The sequence below is a fragment of the Astyanax mexicanus genome, chromosome 25 (genome assembly GCF_023375975.1).
Source record: "Astyanax mexicanus isolate ESR-SI-001 chromosome 25, AstMex3_surface, whole genome shotgun sequence".
Taxonomy (NCBI): domain Eukaryota; kingdom Metazoa; phylum Chordata; class Actinopteri; order Characiformes; family Acestrorhamphidae; genus Astyanax; species Astyanax mexicanus.
In genome coordinates, this window is record NC_064432.1 from 14932314 (window position 1) to 14956573 (window position 24260).

The following is a 24260-nucleotide window of genomic DNA, read 5'->3' on the forward strand; positions in this document are numbered from 1 at the left end:
TAGAAAATAAAGGTTTTAACCCCACTAACCGGATAATACAGCTCTCTACACTTCATCTTTCAGCCCAAGCAGCTAACAGCAGCAGTTTAGAGCAGCCGTCACTGCTTGGATTACATTAAAAACAGGTCAGTTAGCGCGCTGCTAACCTCATGATGTTTATAACTACAGAGTTTAGTGGACACACCACGGCTGCAAGGTTAGACTGTTGAAGGCTACTGAAGATTATTAAAGGCTATTGGAGGTTATTAAAAGGGTTATTGGGGGCAGAAATCAGTACAGGCTGGTTAGATAAGTGTTTCACGTCCTCGTCCCTCGCTGCGGTGAAACTGCGACTAGCGCTGTCACAGTGATGTTTATTAACGTCATTAAAACAGATTTTGTCAGGTATTGTCTTATAAATATTTACACAACTTATATCTCTCCTAAAAAGTGTTTATTTTGGTCAGTAACACTCTTGTGTTTATTTACTATCAGCGTAAATTACCAGTGTTTGCTTTGGCGTGAATGTAATTAGGGGAATCTGTACCAGGTTTGTCTGGCACCTGTGTGGCATTAATGTGGCATTTGGCCCTGCCCAATATCGGTATTGGCGATCTGCGATGGGAATCGGCCCCAAAAACACTGATCGGTCCAGGAGTTGTAAAAAAAGGAGGTGAATTTTGGCAGTGGATCTGCGATTCTTTTGCTCTCTGCCCGTTTCTTTCGTTTAGCAGAACCACTTTCATAACTCCGCTTCATTTTCACTGTGACAGCTGTAGTTCACTCTAGTCGCGTACAGTTCCCGCTGTTTTGGTTTGAAGTCACGTCGTGTGGCACGTTGCTACGTCATCATATTATGGACTAGTTCAATGCAAGCAACGGAGGGGGGTATGTGTGTTTGGACAATTAGTATTTAGACATTAATTCGGTATTCTACTGATATTTCTGTTGTTTTTTTTAATAGAAATATTTTTTCTGTACTTTACATAAGTAACAAATTAACATTGTTTTTGGTGTATTTACTGTAGCTGGGATGGTCAGATTTGGGGGCCCCTATGGAGGACAGATTTGATCGAGGCCCTAGGCAAATGCCTAGGTTTGCCTAATTAAAGAACTGCCTCTGATGGTGGGGTAAACTGACGAGGTCACTGCAAGTTCACACCTGTCATTAAATGCCATCAAATCCTCATAGCAATGCTTTAAATGCATCTAGTAGAAGCCTTTCTTTGGATAGTACAGAACTTAACTCTTTTAATACCCTTACTTTAGAATTTAGAATTTTTCCATAAAATGTATCTAGATTTCTACATTAAGTTAAAGGAAATTAGATCTGATCTTTCTCTAATTTACAATAATAGACAGACCCTAAAGAAACATAATTAGCATAAACATATTATGACTTTTTTATTTTTGGAGCTAAAACGCGTCTTGTAGACCCTCTAACCTGGTTCATCATTCACAGGCTCTGCTCTACGAGATCCTGATTAGTCCTGTAGTGTCTTGTCTCAAAACAGTAAGACTGTCTAAGTAATCAGCTTCCACAGATCAGGCCTGGCTGTGTTTACACTGGCCTGCCTGCAATTGGCCCACTGACCCACTACTGGCTACATACTCTAACACACTCAAATACCTGGCAGCTGCTGAATAAGTGTGATAAGCCTTATCTACACTGTGCTCACCTGCTAAACCCTCCACGCCTTGCTCACCTGGCAAAGAAACAGACAGAGTCAGGGAGGGTCAACTAAAAACAAATATTACAACATTTATGGTCCTTTAAATTTAAATTAAAGACTTGAGTCAAACAAATTACACACAGAAGGAACAAGCTCCACATTTATTTATTCATTTATTTGATCACCTTTGGTCCTCATTCATCACCAGACCTATCCCTGATTGAAAACGTGTGGGACTCTATAGGATGCACCATCAACACTATCAACAACCAATACTGCAAAATCTTTACGTATTTCAAGCTGCATAAGATGGATTATAACAGGATATAATTAGGAAGTGGTCTGGAATTTGGGAGTTACACCACCTTACTTCTGTATGTGTAGCTCAATAAACATGAACAGGAGTTAAAGCCCACATCAGTCTAAATTTTAATTATTCTAAATCATTTATTGTTACTGGCTACCTTTATCTTACCTCCGAATAGCACTGCAAACCCACACTTCCTTCTAGGTGCAACTATTTTTGCAATTCTATCTTTGATGATTGCTGTATGTTGCCGTATCGAGAGTAATACAGGTATAGAGTCTGGACAATAATATTTATATAATATTTATTTAACAATAATTGGTTTATACCAACCCATTATAATTCAGATGATATAACATTAGGGCATTATTAAAAAGTTGACATTTGCTGCCCCCTTGTGGTTTCCACAGCTTACAGACAGTCTATTCATAGATATATTGGCTCATCTGATCATCTGTACCCTCAGGCACATATACTATCTACTAGTGCAGCTCAAAAAGTTAGAATATCATTTAAAAGTGACTTTATTTCATATATTATATAGATATGCTACACACAGAGTTATCTATTTTAGCTGTTTATATTTTATTTAGCTTTTATTGTTGATGATTATGCCTTACAGCCAATGAAACCCAAAAATCAGTGTCTCAGAAAATTAGAATATGTATAAGATCAATTGGTACTTTGGGCAGTGTGGACAGTGTGCTGGAAAATGAAAGTTGCATCTCCATAAGAGTTGTTCTCAGCAGAGGGAGGCATGAAGTGCTGTAAGATTTTGTGGGAAAACAAAACTGCACTGACTTTAGTCTTGATAATAAAACACAGTGGATCAACACCAGCAGATGACATGTCTCTCCAAACCATCACTGATTGGGGGAAACTTCACACTAGACCTCGAGCAGTTTGGACTGTGTGTCTCTCTCTTCTCACTCTTCTTCTAGACTCTTCTCCCTTGATTTACAAATGAAATGTAAACTTTACTGATGATCAGTGATGGTGTGGAGAGACATGCTGATCATCTGCTGGTGTTGATCCACTGTGTTCTATTATCAAGTCCAAAATAAGTGCAGTGAATTCCTGGTGGTCTGTTTCTGAAATATATAAGTAACTAAAAGGCACAACTTTACTGGTAGGAATCCATTTAGCTGCTATAAGTTGCAATCACGGCTGACTTAGAAGGTTGTTTAGTCCCTATAGAGATATATAAACGTAAATCTGTTGGTCACCTGTAAATTTCCAAGTTAACATTAAATAAACACGATTGAGATGACTGAGAACATTCGTTATGTCCTTATGATTGTGGACACCATTTTTATGAATGAATTCAGCCAGGTCAGGTTGCACTTATTGCTGACACAGAAGTGCAATAAAATAGGACCGTCTTGAGCAGTTAAATGTGAACCTATGTCTAAAACCAGTTGTGCACTAGAATAAAGGGGTATAAAGCCCCCCAACACTGTTCTCTGGAATGATGGTGCTCCATCTAATACACTCTTTGCTGTGAAGATGCTTGAAGATGAGGAAGAAGACACCGCAGACATTGCCTTTGGTGTAATACAATTATTTATTACAAAAGACTACGACAATGTCTTCAAGGCTTCCTAGGCCAGCCTCGGAGAGAGATGTTCTGCCAATTCAAAGTTCTGGCTCTCTCCCTATTTAAGCAGCTTCCCAGCTTTGGGTATACATCTGGAAACACTTAAGACATACGTGGGTCATTCCAGGATTTTGGTACATTTCCTGTCCCACCACTTACATTTCAAATGTACGTATCCAAAATATCTAAATGACTATTTTTTGTGAAAAATCTACTTGTTATAAGACAAACTGTAAAATATGGTGGAACAATAAGCTCCTTAGATATTATTCAAAAGACCGAATACCTTTGGACCACCTCAAAAAATGGCCGTTTTCTCTTGTCCCACTCATTGGTTGACCAACTCCTTTGGCAAATTTAACAATTAAAATAAGCTCTAAATAAATGACTTCCTCTTGTATATTGTTGATCTGCATCTCCTTTACTTTTGAAAACAACTTCTTTGGTCTACATTGTTTTGCATGTTACAGTTTTTATGCTATTAAGTCGTGTCCCACAACATGTGCGCTCAACCCTGTTACCATAAGGAATTTTACCTGCAGAGAAAGAGTTAAAAATATTTGTCTACTGGCACAAAGGAAGTGACATCACAAGGACATTTTCTGCCCACATGGCAAAACCAAGAGTAAGTGCTCTAACAATTTTCAATTTTTTTTTTCCAAATATGTTTGTCCAAGTTGTGTGTGTCACTCAGTGAACGCAACCCTGTTACTCATATTGTAAGACTAATAATGAGTAGAGTCAGAATTTACTTTATATACTTATATAACCATGTTTGTCCTTGATCTTGTATACATAGCTACATTTTACAGTTAGCATCTGTTCCTGGGGTAAACCACAACTTAGCCTAGATTTGCAACCCTGTTACTTGCAACCCTGTTACTGTAAGTTACCAAATATATTGCATAATCTAATTAAAAAACTGCTTTGATACCTGAGCTTGACGAATCAAACTTTTTGATAGTCTATTACCTGTATTTAATAAATATATGACTAAAAATGATCAAAGTGAAGATCAAATTTTTTAGAAGTGACCACCCCTGAAATGTACCAAAATCCTGGAATGTCCCACATATCCATAGACAGCTATAAGCTATAGAGTCTACCTAGAGAATGGATACATACATTTAGTGAAGAGAAATAAAGAGAATATGAAGAAAATACATATGCTGAAAATATACTTCATTACCCTTTATTTAACTTACTTAAGATAAATCTAAATAATAGCCGTCATAAAGACAAAAATATCTTCCAGGACATTTATTATTAAATAAACTATAAATTAATTAATTAATTAATCGAGAAGAAAAACACAGACACAAAAGTAGGTTTCATGTATTTCGTTTTTAATTGTGTTTGAAAACTGCATGAAACTCGGAATGTAAACGTTTGGGTCACACTTTTTTTTTCTCATTTTTTTATTCTTTTTTTTTTTTTTTTCGTCACGCAATGCAAACTGTGATAGAGACTTGCAGAGGATTAAAGTCGACTGAGCAGGCTAAGCTAACTGTAACACATGATGCATCGGCAGTCAGCAGAAAACGTAGGCCAGGCAATGATGAGCAGAGGGTCCAAAACTCAGAGATATGGACATCAGTTTCTTGAAGTTTTTGTTGGCGGAGAAGAAGCGCAGATGCAGATGATGAGCGTAATGATCTGTACAGGGTTCTGTTTGCGTAAAATTAGTCTCTCTCTCCAGTAGCCGGCGAGTTGAGGTAATGCATGTCTACATTACAGACGAGATGAGCGAAGAGTACAATCATTCATTCACACCGGGAGCATGTGCAGCAGAGGTCTTTAGCGGATTTAGCGAAGAAAGTACATATAAGTGAACGAAATACCTTGGAATACCTTGGCACAAAGCTGGTCGGAGGAGAAAACAAGAGACTGGAGGCATCTTTGAAGGCGGAGACAGTACAGAACCTGGAAGAAGAGACAGATGTGCCTTCTGCTGGACACATCTGGAAACAGAACATCTCTTAAATACGTACAATAGGTTAAAGTAGACAAACCGTACAAAACAAACAAATGACGTGGAAATATCCTAAATGTCTTTCGTTTGTCAGTTTTGTCATTTCTAGTTCCTAGATATTGATATGTACAGTATAAACAGTTGTGGCGTAGCAGTCCAGGGATGTTCCAGATGTTCCACAAAGTGTTTTTCAACATTTTTTAATGTAAGTAATGCATGTGATGCAAGCGATGCCGCTCTCATTCACGCACACAATTTTGTCGTAAATATTGAATGAATAGAATTAATTAATGCGATAATTCTCTTATTACACATCTCCCTTTGCAATGAGTAATGAGAAAAAAAAAAACTCAAACTAAAAATTTCATATCAGCTTTGTACACTCGTCGCCTTTTTTTTTAAACGACATATTGTTAGCATCAGCTCTGATTGCTTGGCGAATGTTAAGGATACAAATCTTTACAGAACAGCCACACAAGAAAGGTCACAACAATCACCTGGCACTTTAAAACAGCTAACACCACTATTAAACTCATTGTTTCTATGATGGCCCGGCTCAGAAGCTAAAAAACCATGTGCTTGCATCAGTTGAGAGTTCTGCTAAGCATTTAAAAAAGTGATTAAGTTGAAGCAAAACTTCACTAAAAGATAGAAAAAGAAGCCATCTTGGGTGTTTCTACAGGGCAGAAACAATGAGAAGAAATCCTCTATTGTTCAGATTTTTCTGTAATTAGGCAATTGGACAATTTAATCTGGTCTTAGACCTCATTTACACCTGGTCACTACATGCGTCTTGAGTATTAGGATTAGGATTATATCTGGTTAGGCCAGTGTAAACACACTCAAGATGCATCTAAAATAGATCCAAATCCAATCTCTTGAACACTTAAAGACGCACTTAAAAGAGATTCAAATCTGATCACTTACACCACTTCCGGATGTGGTCTGAGACGCACTAAAAACAGATTCAAATCTGATCACTCAAACCACTTCCGGATGTGGTCTGAGACTCACTTAAAAGAGATTCAAATCTGATCACTCACACCACTTCCGGATGTGGTCTGAGACGCACTTAAAACAGATTCAAATCTGATCACTCACACCACTTCCGGATGTGGTCTGAGACGCACTTAAAATAGATTCAAATCTGATCACTTACACCACTTCAGGAGGTGGTCTGAGACGCACTTAAAATAGATTCAAATCTGATCACTCAAACCACTTCCGGAGGTGGTCTGAGACGCACTTGAAGCAGATATAAATTTGATCACTCAAACCACTTACAGAGGTAGTCTGAGAAGCGCTTAAAACAGATTCACATCTGATCACTCTAACCACTTACTAAGGTGGTCTGAGACACACTTAAAATAGATTCAAATCTGATTACTCACACCACTTACGGAGGTGGTCTGAGACGCACTTGAAGCAGATATAAATTTGATTTATATGAGATGTAAACAGGGTCTTATAAGAGATTTTAAAGTGATTTCCAGTGGGGGGATCAACTACAGTCCAAGACCAAGACTTGTCCGAAAAAGTGCTAACTGAATGACCTTAATTCCACCTTAAATCTCCTGGATTTAAGGGTGTAACGATTTCAGTGTGTCTCAAAATCAAGTTCAAAATTATATTACTTATACACACTTGGGGTCACTTAAAGGGTCTGTCATTTACAGTCTTTGGTGGAAACCATAATGAACAATTAAGACTAAGCACTTGGATCCATTCTACTAGCGTAAAGACTCATTTATGTTCAGCATTAAATACTGGTTTTACATTTTACATTTTTAATTCTTTGTATCGTTACACCCCTAATCAAACCAAGGCAAACTGTTAAATAATAAACCCACAAAGCAGAACTTTCTTAGATCCACTTATTTCACTAATAGTGTTTTTTTAATGTGCGGTTTTATATTGTGCAACTGTCCTACATTTCCCAATGGACTTCCACTGTACAATCATATTGTTCTAGTAGGTAGTCCACCAGTGACCAATCAGGGCCTAGTTTACCAAAGCACTGCAGTCTTACAGAATGTACTGGAGCTGGTTAACTCAAACCAAAGATGTGTCCTTGCCACTGTGTTAAGTGGAGACCTCTAGTACGTTTATATCTTCACTCAGGGAATGCATGTCCAAATAATATCAAATGGTTAGTTGTGATGCATTTGGATTCACTGGCTCCCCAATTTACACGGCCAATTTCCCAACCCACTCTTTAGGACTCCCCCTATCACTAGCAATGCCCCAACACACCAGGAGGGTGAAGACTAGCACATGCTTCCTCCGATACATGTGAAGTCAGCCGCTGCTTCTTTTCGAGCTGCTGCTGATGCAGCATTGCCGAGCAACATCACAGCGTGCTTGGAGGAAAGCGCAGCGGCTGGGTTCCGATACATCAGCTCACAGACGCCCTGTGCTGCAGACATCACCCTGTAGTGATGTGGGGAGAGAGCGCCATCTACCCACCCGGAGGGAGCAGGGCCAATTTTGCTCCCTCTGAGCGCCGGCAGCTTGATGGCAAAGCTGCATGAGCTATGGTTCGAACCTGCAACCTCCTGCTCATAGTGGCAGCGCTTTAGACCGCTGGACCACTTGGCACCCCGTGAAAACGTAATTAACAGCAGATAATAGCATATAATTTGTATTACTATGGGTAAAGCAGGCCCTGCTGTCATGGTGGAACACATGGTACATAGAGTTTGTTAAGATAAAGCTGACTTTTCCAATCACAGAAAAGTTTTTCGCTGAATGTTTTTGGCACAAAAGAGAAAAAAACACTGTAACAGAAGGAGTTGCATGGCCATTACTGAAGAGAGAATGGGTTTGTTACAGAACATTACGGAACTATAGCAATCACTGAACTCGGAATGACCTTGGATAAAAAAGTGCATTGTATGTCAAATACTGCAAAAAGCTCAACATTAAACAAAGTGACATCAAATAACACCTTATTACTAAACATCAGCATTTTACTCTCTCTGTTTTTGACTCTTTTTTTTTTTTTTAAATAGTATGGTGCAAAGATCGCTCAGTCTAAAAATGAAACATAGCAAGCAGTAAAGCTCTTACTTACATCTAATATTCTAGCAACTATAGTCGAACAGTTAAGAAGGCAACATGATGTATTATGCTTGAACACAAACATGCCATCATTATAGACATATTTTTATAGAAATAAATAGCTCAAATAAACTTTATGCTCTCTTTTTAAATAATCTCCATCTCTATAGGACTCTGATACACATTCAATATATAAAGCATCTATTATACACGACGTACTGCAAATTCCACGCTACTCTTTAAAAGATGTATTTCATGTGGTCGAACCCGGGCACCACAGAAGAAACTTTGGAAAAAAGAAAAGGAAACACTGTTTAGAGAGTGTTTAGAGAACTTAAATTATTTTATGCTCTTTTTCTCTTCGGTTCCACCTTGGAATAATATATTAACATATTAACGTTAAATTCCTTAGATCTGCATAAACAGCATACTGTATGTACAACTTTTCTTTTTTTTTAAGTCTTCAAGAGACCAGATTGTCAGGAACTGAAAATGTAAGTGAGTGGGCTTTGTTTGTTGAAGGTGTGCACAGTTCCAGTAGTAGAACTCCACTTCAATAAGAATTAAAAAAGGAAAGGCCCAGCCAACATGCTCATGTGAGGCTTACGTGGGGCTCATATGGGTGGAACATGGACTAGGTGGGTTCCAGACACCACAGGCTCTGAGTGGGTTTGTTCATATTTTGTTACTAGGACTCGTGGACTAAATGGCTGGCAGTTGGTCTTCATGGAAGGGATCCATTGTTATGGCCCATCTTTATCTCAAACTAGATAGGGCCAAAGTTGAACCCCTCTGGTCCCATCACTGGTCCTGATGGCCATCATGTTGGATCCAACTTTCTGATTCCCAGTTGAGCTACTCATAGGCCCTACATGGGCATGTTTTCTGGGGTTAAATGAGCAACAAAATCTCCTCCACTATCTTCAACCTAATTTGCAATGTGGTAAACTGGAGAGATTCACCATGTTCCTCCAACAAACACCACATCCACAACAACCACAACCATCCAACACCAACCAAACGAACTCGGCAAGCAGAATACAGTCAGTCCACTCCAATTCTTTTTTTGTTTGTTTTTAAGACAGGAAGTACATCATTGCACCTAGAGAGTGATCCCCCTGGACTAAAGCACTTGGAGTAGACAAGGTTGGATCTCGAAGGCCGGCCCAAGGGGGAACACCAATGCCTGATGGGTAACTGGTACAGTACCGAGAGTGCAGAAAAGCGGTAGGAACCCTTGCCTGCATCTGTTATTATTGCATTCGCAAGTTTCTGAAGGAACATCAGAGCTATGGCATACTGTAGTGTTGTCTCCTGATGTTCTTGAGTCTTGGCAAAATCAAGCACGATTTGGCGAGCTGCTCAACTTAACTCAACTCAATTCAGCTGAACTCAACTCAGTCTCTACCCATAACAATCACGAGATAATGTCCAGATAAATGTAAGAGAACTGATTACTGTTTCGTGAACATTTGGAATGGAAATGGAAGGACAGTAAACGGCTCAAAAGTGGAAAAAAGCCATTTTGAAATAACCACAAGGGCTACACTAAGGGCTAGAGGGGTTCTTAAAATTTAAACCATTATTTCTCAACGCTGGTCCTAGATGTATCCTGTCCTGCCCATTTTGGGGCTTTCCCTGTTCCCAATAAACCCACTTCAATGAATCATCTCATTAACAAGTCCTTTTAAAGGGAGCTTCAGGGAGTGTGTTATCCCTATTGGGGTCCCTTTGGGGTCGCTGATCCTATGGCCAGAGGACTGAGTTTAAATCCTGGGTCCCGATGGTTCGCCATCAGCGGCTGAAGCCTGAGAGAGAGGGTGTGTACAGAAGCACAGAATTAAGAAGCACGTGCTTTTGTTAATCGCTGTATCTGACAGGGACCACACTAAAATGTGCAGGGCAGGGTTCTACAGATGCCTACAGGATTATGACCAATACTGAGAAACAACAGTCTACACTAATCCAATGATGGCAATCACCCTCATAATTCAAGGAAAAGGCAGAATACAATGATGACATGTAGCCATATCCAACGCTAATGCTCTGAGCAAGCTAGTAAAAAAGGCATTTCCAATGGATTGAGAACATGAAGAAAATTATGAGAACTTAATATATTGTGACGGCACCACTCCCACCAAATCTGACTACTATGTGCCATGAATTTAAACATATTAACTCAAAATGAACCTAAAATCCTAAAAAAATGGCACAATGGATTTAACGTTTATAAAATAAATTAAAATGTTTCCTCCTAAAAGAGGGCACCATGAATACTGCATGCAACCCCATTCCAGAAGGGGTGGATCATGAATTGGGCAAAAAGCAAAGAAATGAACCTTAATGACATCATGATATGTTATGATATGTGAATGTGAATGTGTGAATTGCTGGACAATAGTTCCCAATTTTGCAGATTGGAGCAGATTGCTAGATACTGGCTGGCATTCTTTTATACCTTACATCCTGGTATTTCCTTTGATTAGACAGAACAAAAACTCAATATTCTAATATGAGGGTCTTAGATCTCCTTAAGAGGGACGCTGGTGCTGTGGGTTCTCCAGAAATATGGCCTTTAAAAAGCCAACCCAGGCAGGTGAATGGTGGTGATGGTATGTCGAATTTTGAAGAATTGCAGTTTTGCTTGATACCAGGAAGCAAAACTGTGTACTACACACACACACACACACACACTCACATACTTATTCTCATGCACACACAAATCCTCAGTTTGTACCTTTTCTTAACTACGTATCTATATAGTTCATATATATTTCATGTGCTGCTTGAGTTTCATGGTTCGCCAGCGTTAAAACCTTCATATTCCTTGGCTGGAAGAAGAGGCCACTCTTCACAGACTGCAGCTGTAAGCTGTGCTATAAGAAGGAAAAGATGGGCGTGATAAAGGTATAGATCTCAGACAAAGCTGTGTTCAAGACTGGAAAAGTCTGGGAAAAGTCAGAGAACACGTCCTGTCCACTGAAACTCAGCGCATGATCTGAATCTGTTTTGGCTTGTGCATCTGGAACAGCGTCGAAAGCTTCGTCTGAAGTCCGATGAACCTCAAATGTACGTCACATACCTTCTGTCTTCATCAATACTGTACTACTGAGTTTCCTGTTCGTCAGTGACATGGATGCTGAGACTGAAGATGGAGTTTCAGCCTTTTTCTGGGAGCAGATAATGACTTGGTCAGGTTGGAGGACTTCACAGCCCACTCTGTGCTGGTTCCTTCACTGTAGAGTGGGGTTAGCACAAGCCGTCGGCCTTCACGTGGAGGATTTTGGAGAAGCCGGGCCTCTTCTTCAGTGCCTGGAAGTGGAAGAAGTACAAGTTACTAATGAAATACTGTCCATTAAAATGCTGTGTATTCCAAAGCTAAGCTCAAAGCTCAAAAATAAGAGACCACTTTAGTTTCTGAATCAGTTTCTCTGATTTTGCTATTTATAGGTGTATGTTTGTGTAAAATGAACATTGATGTTTTATTCTATAAACTACAGACAACCTTTCTCCCAAATTCCAAATAAAAATATTGTCATTTAGAGCATTTATTTGCAGAAAATGAGAAATGACTAAATTTAACAAAAAAGATGCAAAGAAAACAAGTTCATATTCATAACATTTTAAGAGTTCAGAAACTAATATTTGGTGGAATAACCCTGGTTTTTATCACAGTTTTCATGCATCTTGATTTGTTGTACTCCACCAGTCTTACACACTGCTTTTGGATAACTTTATGCCTTTACTCCTGCTGCAAAAATTCAAGCAGTTCAGTTTGGTTTGATGGCTTGTGATCATCCATCTTCCTCTTGATTATATTCCGGAGGTTTTCAATTTGGTAAAATGAAAGAAACTCATCATTTTAAGTGGTCTTATTTTATTCAGAGCTGTATATATGTACCAGGTGCATAAATATATATACATATATATAATATACATAAATAAATACAGCAAACTGTACATTTCTTGCCTTTTTTCTTTTATAACACAAACATTACTGTGTGTACATTTAAACCCTGTGGGACTTATTTATTACAATAAATTATTCATTACAATATTATTAAATAAAAAAGCACAATAGTTTCTGTATGAGGACTAACAGCTGAATAATGAACTTAGGCTTCAGGGGGATAAGTTGCTCTTTAACTTTATAAATGTGTCACTCAGGACAGACTGGTCTCTTTCATTCATCCATTATTTTTAAAGATGATCACAGATCTAAAGACACAGCATTTAAAGACAAATTTAAAATACCTATTAAATAAAATACTATGATTCATTTTTAAGAAACAAAAACACTCAAATGAGATTAATTAAAATTCCTAGAAAGCATAAAAACAGTATAGATCTGAAATGACGTTGAGAGGCACAGAATGTGGCACAGAACAGACGGCCTGTACGTCAGTGATCTCACACTCGTGACCTTTAAAAGTGAAATGTAACTGTGGCTACTGGTGAAATCTTCCTGTGAAAGTCCTCTCCATCCTCAGTCTCAGCAGAGACTCCCCTGAGCTCTCCAGCCTGAAGCAAGCAAACAACATGAGTCACTTTCAGTTGACTCACAATTCACTGACGTAGCGGCGCAAGGGCTCCCCTAATGTCACTGATTCATCAGAGTCCGCCCGGCTCGGAGACAGGAAACACCGCGGCCTCTGACTCCAGAACAGCTTTGGTTGGATAATTTTAGACTGGTGGTAGGCGGCTACACAGACTGGTGATCACTTAGAGATCCTTCGCCCCTGCTGTTTCGCTTCGGGGCGACTGATAACTGACTGTCCAGTTTTGGAATCGGCGTTTTGTGGTGCAGCACGGTTGACGCCAAAGGTTTTGTGGGAGCTCGATGCTTCACTTGATGCTCCATAAAAGGATGGAACTCCCTGATGCCTGAGATGTTCAGATTCATCCAGACGTCTCCAAAAATGGCAAGTTTACAGGAGGAGGAAAAATCTTTCTGAACTTTCAGTGGAAGTTATGTAAAAGCACTTTATTCCAATCAATTTTAGAGCATTTCTACTGGACCATCATGATTTTTTTTTTTTAAATATAGAATAGTGACATATTTACATATTTACAAGTGGAAAAAACATTGATTATCTTCATTCACAACAAAATCTTCACTAGGTGGGACCTAAGTATTAATCAGCAAGTCAACGGTTATTCCTTGAAAGTGATGATGTGTAAAAAGCAGGGCCAGCATTAGAATACTTTGTCAAAGGCCAAATTGTTGTGATAATTAGACACTTGGAGGTAGTGCTGGGCGATAAGGGAAAAATCATATATCACAATATGGAATTTTTTATATCACAATATAAACGATATATATCATGATATACCACATTTATATAAATAAATTATAAATAAATTGACAACACAAAAATAAGGTTATTCAATCTGTAATTTCAGTTCGTTTTAGTTTTTTCTTTTAATTACCGTTTTTATTTGTTTCAGTTAAGGAGAACTTTCGCTTTCAGTTTTTGCTACTTCGTTTGTTTTCGTTAACAATAATACTTGGTTACTTACCTATATGGTGATTATCATACCATAGCTTTATATAAAATAAATTAAAAAACAGATGAATACATCACAGACTATTTCCTGGAGCCTGGGGCAGAGAAATAAAAGTCAAAGTATCCTGCTATTTAAAAGACTGGAAAATTAATAACAATAATAATATAGTTCTGCATACTAGAGTTTAGATTGTCTGCCCGAACCCGAACGCGAGCCTGAACGTGAGCCCTGACTAAACCGATGCCCGAATTTGGGCCGGTGAGAATTCTCACCGCTTTCCTGGTGCGCTGTCGGGTTCGGCTGAAGAAAATGGTCTGTGGCGTGACGTAGAACAAAGTTCAATATAACAAATCACACTGTGATTTTTGTGCTGATCCTAAAGTTACTGCTCATCCCCGCGTTTAAAGCTCCGCAGGTGCTCCGCAGGTAATCGCGTGCGTTTTCCTACAGGACAAACCATTCAAACATGCGGATGAGCTCTCTGCACCCGATTGAAAAATCACACAGTGCCTGTCTGACTTAAAATAATTAGATACAGCTATTAAATTAATAAATCAACATTCATAAAAAAGACCAGAAAGAGGTTCTGTATGCTAAATAACAAAGAAGGCAGCAACAAGCTAAGAAGCTAATAAGCTAATAACAACATTTAATAAAAACAGAAAAATAGATATAAAACAGGAAAATAACCAACTAAACTAAGATCAAAATGCTTGAAGAAATATAATCTAACGAATTCTAAATGTTTAAAACGAAATATTGAAAACTCAAAGCAGTAGCTTAAAGACAGAATATAAAGCTTTACCGGCGCTATGAGACGCAACATCTAAAGAAACAAAGGAGCAGCGGCAGAGTGCCATGTACCACATAAAATCAGTCCAAGATCCTCACCAAAAACAGAAAACCATGATAGAAACCCAAACCTAACGCCAATACAGTTTATCCTAGCCTACTTTATATATTTGCATGAATAATTGATTAAATTACTGTAGAAACGATATTTATCGTCATATTGCACACAACTACCTGGAGGGTTGGAAAAACTGCAGAAACAGCCAAAAGAAAAGATAACCAGTGAAGCAGCAAGCGACATGTTCATGGGAACCTAAGGCTCACTGTTGCGATCTAAAGGATCAGAGGTATTGTGTGTAGTTCATGCCATAAATTATCAGAGGCAATGTTACAGCACGTAACATTAGCACCATCTCAATATTAGGTAGATGGTTCTAAAGTTATGGCTGATTGGACTGGGGTAACTGCAGCATACAAATGTTATGGGCTTCATGACGAGACCAACATAACAGTGAATTTACATTCACTCACTCATACCTGGAGCTTGTTCACCATCTCGTCAAAGAGCTTTCTAGCCTCCGGACTGTTGGGGTCTTCAAAATAATCTTCAATACCTATCTGCACGACGATGGACTTCAGGTTACGACACACACCTACAGAGACAGGGTAAGAGAGGGAGACGTGAGATAAAGGGTACAGTTTGATACTGGATTCTTTTGGGAGAGCAGTATTGGCTGAACTGAAAGCTGAATATAACTTTAATATGTCTAAGAAAGCGGCATGTGCACCAGCAGAGGGCCTGGACACCGCAGTGGATAGGCTGATGAATCTGGGCTAAACAAACTCAAATTCCCAGAATCCCCAGCAGTAATTAGTGCAGATCAGGCTCAGCTGTGAACAGCTTAAAAACGCCAGCCAAACCTCAGTTCACCATCACACCTTTGCAGAGGTGCTAAAAAAGAGAAAAGGAAAGCTCTTAAAAGAAACAAAGGCTCACAAAAAATGAAGAGAGATCTTAAAATAAGCCACAAAAAAGAGAGAAAAGCTCTGTGTTTTCTAAGCTTTGTTTTTCAAAAGGATTTTCCTAAGTTTCTTTAAGTTTGGTTCCACTTTTTTTGTTTAGGCCATGCCATGTGGCAGCAGGTCCTTTGTTTGATTTTCCCGCCATTTTCACTTCTGCCATTTTTAAGGCCCATTTCCAAGGCACACCAGTCTGCACTCCCAATTACTCCATTCCAACAAAAAAACGACTCTGCATTTGAGTCCACCTTCCTCCCCAACAACACTGAAACAATATGACATCCTTTCTAGAAAGGATTAAGCATTTTTTCAACAAGACAATGCAAAGCCACATGCTGCACACATTACAAAAACACAGCTGCTTTAAACGTGGGTAATGATTTCTGCCAGTTGTCTGTTCATCTGACCATTTCAGACAGACGTTGCCAGTTACGATCAACTGATACCACCCACTGCACGGTCCACTGTGGGTGCTAATGTCCTCTATTACATATTCTAAGACACATGTAACACTCTGGATCTGGGAATGTAAAAAAAATCTTTGCAATCCATCTGGTGCCCATTACATTTTAACCTGTTTAACCTGATTCACAAGATAACACCATACTTATGCAGGTGTGGGTGTTCCCAAGCAAGCAGGCGTTCAATGAGAACCCTTCATGATCACTTAACATACTTTTTTTTATCCCATGACTTTTGGCACATCAGTGTATGATGTTCAAACACAACTATGGACACTCACGGACTCATATATCCACTCACTGTTAAAATGCAATAGTGCTTTGGGAGTGACTGGGGTTGAGGTGAGCACCAACATCTCCAGACCCTTCAGGCCCTCCCGGCACACCTCGGCAGCCACCTCCTGGTTTATTTCACTGACGTGGTCCAGCTCCAGCACCTGCAGCCGCATGCAGTTCCTCGCTGTGAAGACACACACACAAACACACACACACACACACACACACACACACACACATGGTCACTGTTACTGCTGACTTTGCTCTCACGTTTCAAGAAAACCTGTCCACCAGAGTAGGACAATTTGAAAAAAACAAGCTACTGTACATCAATAAGCGGTTATTGTTTATCCGGGCTACTGATGTTCCAAGCAAGTAAACACTCTGAATAGCATAAAGCCTCGTATTTAAAAAAAAAAAAAAAGGTCAAAGCCATTATGTCTGAAAATGGTGCAATCAGTGATGCAGACAGCGTCACACTGAGGATTCTTCTCCATTCAAAACACTGATTCACGGTCCAAAACACTTTGTATAAACATGTTTTTTCACACACAATATGTCATCTGCTTTTAATGGTCATTTCCTGTGCCTTTGCATTTTAGCATAGTGTGCCAGGAATGCCATTAAGTACATTTTATAAGGATGAAAGTACTGGGACATCTGCTCATTCATGTATAAATGGTTTTAGGAAAGAGCTTATTGTGTGATTTTGTTGGAGTAACTGTGTCTACTGTTCAGGAAAGGCTTTCTACAAGATTGTAGGAGCCTCTAGTCTAGGCCACGCTTAGAATTAGGCACGGTACCAACAGATTAACTTTTGTTTATCTGCTCAAAACCATTGTATTCTATTGGCAATACTTCTCTACATGGACTAAAAAAAACATGCTCCTGTTTATCTGCTCCCAAAAATCCTATTCTATTGCTGATACTTTTCTACACGCTGTATGTGTGTGTGTGTGTGTGTGTGTGCACATTTGCACATCAATGTCAGCAATGTGTGCATCTTAAGGTAGAAGATTAATTAGAGCTTAGATTCTCTGCCCGAACCCGACCAGACCCGAGGCCCGACCCGTATATATTTTTAATTTTATATAAAGCTCTGGTGTGATAATCACAATGTTGCAAAGTAACCAATTATTATTGTTAACGAAAACGAACGAAATAACGAAAACTGAAATAGATCAAACATTTGTGTTAACTGAATCTAATAAAAACGGTAATTAAAAGAAAAAAACGTAACTAACTGGAACTGTACTGTGTGTTTAAAACTAACTAAAATGAACAGAAATTACTGATAGAATACCCTCATTTTTGTGTTTAATTTATTTATAAGCGCAGTTTTCACTCCCGCAGTTGTACAGCGGGCGGTGTTGTGCCGATTCTGTTCGCGAAGCGGGAGTCGGATTCAGCGGGGAGGCGGATTCGGCACAACAGCTGCAGCGTGCGGCTCCTCGCTGTCCGCGGCGTTAGTTCTTGTGTAAAGCGCTCGAGCTAGCCACAAAATACGACAGAAAACACTGAGAAACTGCAGAACTATGTGTGGGATTAGAATATGAGCGCGAGGGAGATAAAAGAGAAACAGGAGATACAGTGTGTGAAAACATTTACCTGTGAGTAGCTCATACACCAGAACACGAAAATCTCTCTCTCTCTTTCTCTCGTTTGTGTTTTTTTTAGATTGATCTCTCTGATAAGTTGTGTGAAAACTATTAAAAACTAGCAAGCCCACCCTAAAAACAAATTAAAACTTACTGAACTGAATGAGAAAAAATAAAAACAAAATAAAATTAAACTATGATAAAAATGAAAAATGTTATAATCACGTATCTCTGGGCACACGTGAACTCATGCACTTGTCCGCGTTTGACTTGCAGTACTGTGTGTAGCTGTTCTTAAAATCATTTTAATTAAAAAATAGTTCTATGCTTCTGTGTTACAGTGTTAATTAACATAATTCTGATCATATTTTGCTCATTTAAATAGCCCGAAAACAGCCAGTTTATGGGGCGGGTCGGGTCGGGCTCATAATGACAGTTTAGGGGCAGATCGGGTCGGGCTCGGGCTCATAATGACATTAACCTCTAAGATTAATGCATTAGTTCATTAGTGTATATCTCCACAGATTGCTGTCACTCACCTAAGGAAGCCAATCCTTGTATGCCACATCCAGCCCCGCCCACTCCCAAGGCTCGTAGGTGTGGCCAGCACCGCCCAATTGTCTGGAGGCATCTGTTACTGAATCGTGCTGGCTGTTGACTGTAGTGAACAAACAATAAGAAGTTGTAATTTGAATAATATGACCATAGAAAGCAACAATAATTAAAATTGTATAATAATATATAAAATAACTTGACCCACAATATTTTACTGCATTTAGCACTTACATCAAGCTCAACATTAATATGAATGTCTAACGACAGCTAATAATAACCTGTTACAAAAGACTTTATAATTATTAACAAATAACAAAAAAAAAAACCTTACCAGGGATGCAATGGCGCCACCTGTAGGGAGATGATGTCTCTGCAGCCTGCTCCTAATGCCCAGATAACCTCCTGGCCTACAGGGTCTGTGGCACTCCTGAAAAACACAGATATACACATCATCCACCACTCTGAAACACAGCGTTTAGAGATACAACTCTGGAAAAAATTTATAAGAGACCACTTAAAAATTGAGTTTGTAAGATTATAAGATTTCACCAAATTGAAAACCTCTGGAATATAATCAAGAGGAAGATGGACGATCACAAGCTCTCACCAAGCTGAGCTGCTTGAATGTTTGCACCAGGAGTATATAAGGCATTAAGTTATCCAAAAGCAGTGTGTAAGACTGGTGGAGGAGAACATGATGGCAAGATGCATGAAAACTGTGATTAAAAACAGCGTTATTACAACAAATAATGATCTCTGAACTCTTTTTAGAAACTTAAGAAATATGAACTTGTTTTTTTTTGCATTATTTGAGGTCTGAAAGTTCTGCACCTTTTTTTTGTTATTTCAGTCATTTCCTTTTTTTTTTGCAAATAAATGCTTTAAATAACAATATTTTTATTTAAAATTTGGGTGAAATGTTGTCCGTAGTTTATTGAATAAAATAACAATGTTCATTTTACTCAAACATAAACCTATATATAGCAAAATTTAAGAGTAAGCAAAAAGCTAATCTGTTTAAATGGACTAACCGGTATGTAACGGCCTGTAGAGCTCGGCAGTAGCAGCTGGCCAGCCACAGAGAGCGGTCAGTCAGCAGGTTGGGACAGTGAGACACCTTCAGGATCAGCAGGTTTCCTCCAGTAGCTTTTAACAAGGCCTCCAGACCCTCCTCTAGACACCCTCTGAGACAAACACACACAAAACAGAACACACAACACAGTTTAGTACAGCAGTTTTAACTCTGTCGAACTTATCTACAAGATTACTTGCCAGCAGTCCGTATACTCTGGAATGGGTATCTGGCACCACAATTTAAAATCGACAAAACATTAACATATAAAGAGGTGACACTGAGGATATGTAAGCATTAGATATTGAATAGACATTCGGTTTTGTTCAGACTACCTTAACAATGTTGAGTTTGGGTTCCTAACATATTAAAACAAACAAAAATATATACAGTCATATGAAAAAGTTTGGGCACCCCTATTAATCTTGATCATTTTTAGTTCTAAATATTTGGGTGTTTGCAACAGCCATTTCAGTTTTATATATCTAATAACTGATGGACACAGTAATATTTCAGGATTGAAATGAGTTTTATTGTACTCAGGCGACTCTGTTTGTGGCGTGCTCGCAGAAATGGCTTCTTTCGCATCACTCTCCCATACAGCTCCTCCTTGTGCAAAGTGCGCTGTATTGTTGAGCGATGCACAGTGACACCATCTGCAGCAAGATGATGCTGCAGCTCTTTGGAGGTGGTCTGTGGATTGTCCTTGACTGTTCTCACCATTCTTCTTCTCTGCCTTTCTGATATTTTTCTTGGCCTGTCACTTCTGGGCTTAACAAGAACTGTCCCTGTGGTCTTCCATTTCCTTACTCTGTTCCTCACAGTGGAAACTGACAGGTTAAATCTCTGTATCCTTCCCCTGAACAACTATGTTGAACAATCTTTGTTTTTAGATCATTTGAGAGTTGTTTTGATGAGCCCATGATGCCACTCTTCAGAGGAGATTCAAATAGGAGAACAACTTGCGATTGGCCACCTTAAATACCTTTTCTCATGATTGGATACACCTGGCTATGAAGTTCAATGCTCAATGAGGTTACCAAACCAATTTTGTGCTTCAGTAAGTCAGTAAAAAGTAGTTAGGAGTATTCAAATCAATAAAATGATAAGGGTGCCCATACTTTTGCACCGGTCAAATTTTGGTTTAATGCATATTGCACATTTTCTGTTAGTACAATAAACCTCATTTCAATCCTGAAATATTACTGTGTCCATCAGTTATTAGATATATCAAACTGAAATGGCTGTTGCAAACACCCAAATATTTACAACTAAAAAGGATTAAGATTAATAGGGGTGCACAAACTTTTTCATATGACTATATATATATATATATATATATATATATATATATATATATATATATATATACATCTAATGATGTTAGAATGACATAGAAATTGTTAACATTGATGGTTTTTGTTATCATATCTTAAAACTAAATGACGATATTGTTCCTCAGTATGACAGTGGATTTTTTTTTTTTTTTTTTTTTAGATCATGCCACAGTTTACAGGTAAAATCAAGAAAATACTACTGTCATAGTGTTATGTTACAGTAAATGAGTAAATGTTAAGATTACAATGTTGATTAGACATAGTTTGTTTTTTTAGACACCATATTATTAGGCTTCAATTCTCATTGGCAATTTGATGTTCAGCAAACGTTGGTTTTTGGTCACCCTACCATAACTAAATGCTGGTATTCTGTGTCAATATTATGTTGGCATGAGACGTTGGGAAGATGTTGGATTTTGGTTATTTAACGTCACAAATAAAACCGACTAACATCTAATGATGTTAGATATTGGAATGATAAGACTATAATGCTTACCAGAGATCGTGCTTTGGTCACGATACCTCATATAAAGTTGGCATTTAACATCAAGTAGTATATCACTTTGTCATGTGATTATTTGTAAGATGTTGGATTTTGCTTATTTAATGGCATCACCTATTCTCTATCAGACTTACACTGAGATTAGACAGTTAGTCTTGACCTTGACCTTTCGTCATCCAATGTTGTTTTATCTGATATTAATATCTGTTGCCATTGTTGTCCAGCTGGATAAAATCCCTGGTTTCTTTCAGAATCAATCCAGTTCAGCTGAAACTGCAGCCTCAGTAAAAATGGGATTACCTCAATACATTTATTTATGCTGCCCTTTGAGTGAGGAGCGTTCTCTTGTCTAGACAGAGCCTATAAATACAAAAGGAGCTGTAGCTGATGTGCTTGTCAGTGGAAAACAGCCCTGAGCAAATTCAACATCATGTCCTGTGTGTGGTGCAGGATGTGATCAGGCAGTGGATTTTTAATTTAAAGGAACTTTCGTATTGAAGCAGAAAAACTGAGTCAGCAGTCTGTGTCTGCAAGAGGGAGATACAGTAGGTATGAGTATAAAGGAGGGAGACACAGTGCTGTACACTGAAATGACACCCAATGAAGAAAGAACGGTTGTCTCCTCTCATATGTTTAACATATGGACATATTTGATTTTAATTAAAACAATATAAGGGTTAAAAGTGCATTTCCACCAATAACAAATGAAAGACTTTTTTATTTTTTATTTTGTGAGTTGTCAAAAACATTGTTGCACCCAGAAGGAATAAGCTGACGGGAATGAAACTTGGTGAGTAGTCATACCAGGCTGTTATGGAGTTATCTTAATTGACGAGTTCTGCTTGGTCAACAAATTGGTGTGTGGCGACCCCGTCCGTGGTCAGTGACAAAATTTCATGCAATTTCATACGATGCCGGATCACCTTTGGTCTTCATTTCAGGCATCTCACAGCCCAAAGTAACTTTAATGAGATCCAGAGGCTCTACATGTTCTGAACATGAGCTCAAGAGCTTGCCTTGAAGACACAAATACTATGACAAAATACTCTGATTGAATCTTATAGTTATTCATAGGATTGATTATTGAAGGACACCAATAGAAACCTGTACAACTCCACACCGATACTTCAATATGGTTAAATTACCAAATTTGTTCTTCCAATTAGCATCACAACCCAACACTGGTGAAGTGTTTTTTGTGATGATGAGATTTGTTCACAAATACAAAGTTCCTTATGGAGTTTTCTTATTTGCATGATGTGGTACAAAGACTCTTTGGGAACTGATGATCCATCAGGATCTTACTATCTAAAATACAGCACAAAATGTAATATATATATATATATATATATATATATATATATATATATATATATCACTGCAATGAAAGGAGCTAGAGTGATGAGTGTTGTACCGTGTGCTCTTCAGATACTCCTCCTTGGTCTCCTTCTTCCCTCTCTGCCTGGGTTTGAGGTTCTGCAGGATCAGGGAGTGCGTCTGCGTGCACCACTGAGAGAGCGTGCACAAGAACTAGAGACACAAGTACAAAATACAAACATTAAAATTTACAAAAAGGGTGATCATCATTAGATAAGCATTGTGCATTTACCTGATTTTTGATGTACTCATTTTTGACCAAACTAAAAACTAAAAATAATATTAATTACCATTTTTATGAGAAATAAGAGGATTTATAATGCACCATATTGAAAAAATACAATGCAATATTTTGTTGTGTTGTGTTATTGTAACATGCACACCAGATAATGGGATGCAAATGCAGAGAAGCTTTAATGACAAAATCAGTAATCAGGTCTCAGTAATCAGGAGAGGCTGATCTCAGGACAGTGGAACGGTGGCTAGGTGTGACAGATATACACCGCACTATTTAAAAACTTTGTGTATGTAAAAAACTATGTAAAAAAAAACAGCATGTACCACCATCCACCAACAGAGGGCCTGGACACTGCAGTGGAAGAGCTGGTGGATCTGGGCTAAAAAAAAAAAACTACAATTCCCAGAATCCCCAGCAGTAATTAGAGCAGACCAGGCTCAGCTGTGAACACAGCTTAAAAACCCCAGCCAAACCTCAGTTCACCTTCACACCTTTGCAGAGGGGTGACTGGTAACAGTGAGAAAAGAGAAAAATCTTGAATCTTAAATAAAACCATAAAGAAACAAAGGCTCACAAAATAAGAAATGAGATTTAAAAAAAAGTCTGAAACAAAGGCTACCAAAAAAAGAGAAAAATCCTAAAAAAAACTACCAATAAAAAAAAAAAGATCTGTGTTTTCCAAGTTCTGTTTTTTACAAGCCTTTTCTAAGTTTCTTTAAGTTTGTTTGTTGGTTCCACTTCCTTTGTTTGGTCCATGCCATGTGGCAGCAGGTCTGTTGTTAGATTTTTCCCGCCATTTTCTCCACTACCATTTTTAAGGCCCTCTTCCAAAACCGCTGCACGCATCCTAAGTAGTGAAGTGGTAGCACACCAGTCTGCAGTCCCAAAGGTTGGGAGTTCAAATCCCAGTTTAATTACTCCTTCCTGAATACAGCA

General features: G+C 38.5%; 1 protein-coding gene across 2 annotated transcripts in view; it reads right to left on the reverse strand.

Moving 5' to 3' along the window:
* Positions 1-4881: 4881 nt before the first annotated feature.
* The window catches only part of fbxo41 (F-box protein 41), a 110269-nt gene continuing 90890 nt past the window's right edge, over positions 4882-24260 (reverse strand). For both annotated transcript variants that reach the window (XM_022681810.2, XM_022681811.2), the window contains exons 7-13: positions 23124-23239; positions 19830-19982; positions 19130-19225; positions 18783-18901; positions 16671-16829; positions 15426-15541; positions 4882-11900 (exon numbers count right to left, since the gene is read on the reverse strand). In XM_022681810.2, the coding sequence (XP_022537531.2) occupies positions 11838-11900; positions 15426-15541; positions 16671-16829; positions 18783-18901; positions 19130-19225; positions 19830-19982; positions 23124-23239 (822 nt within the window). In that variant the 3' untranslated portion in view covers positions 4882-11837. The remainder of the gene's footprint in view (positions 11901-15425; positions 15542-16670; positions 16830-18782; positions 18902-19129; positions 19226-19829; positions 19983-23123; positions 23240-24260) is intronic.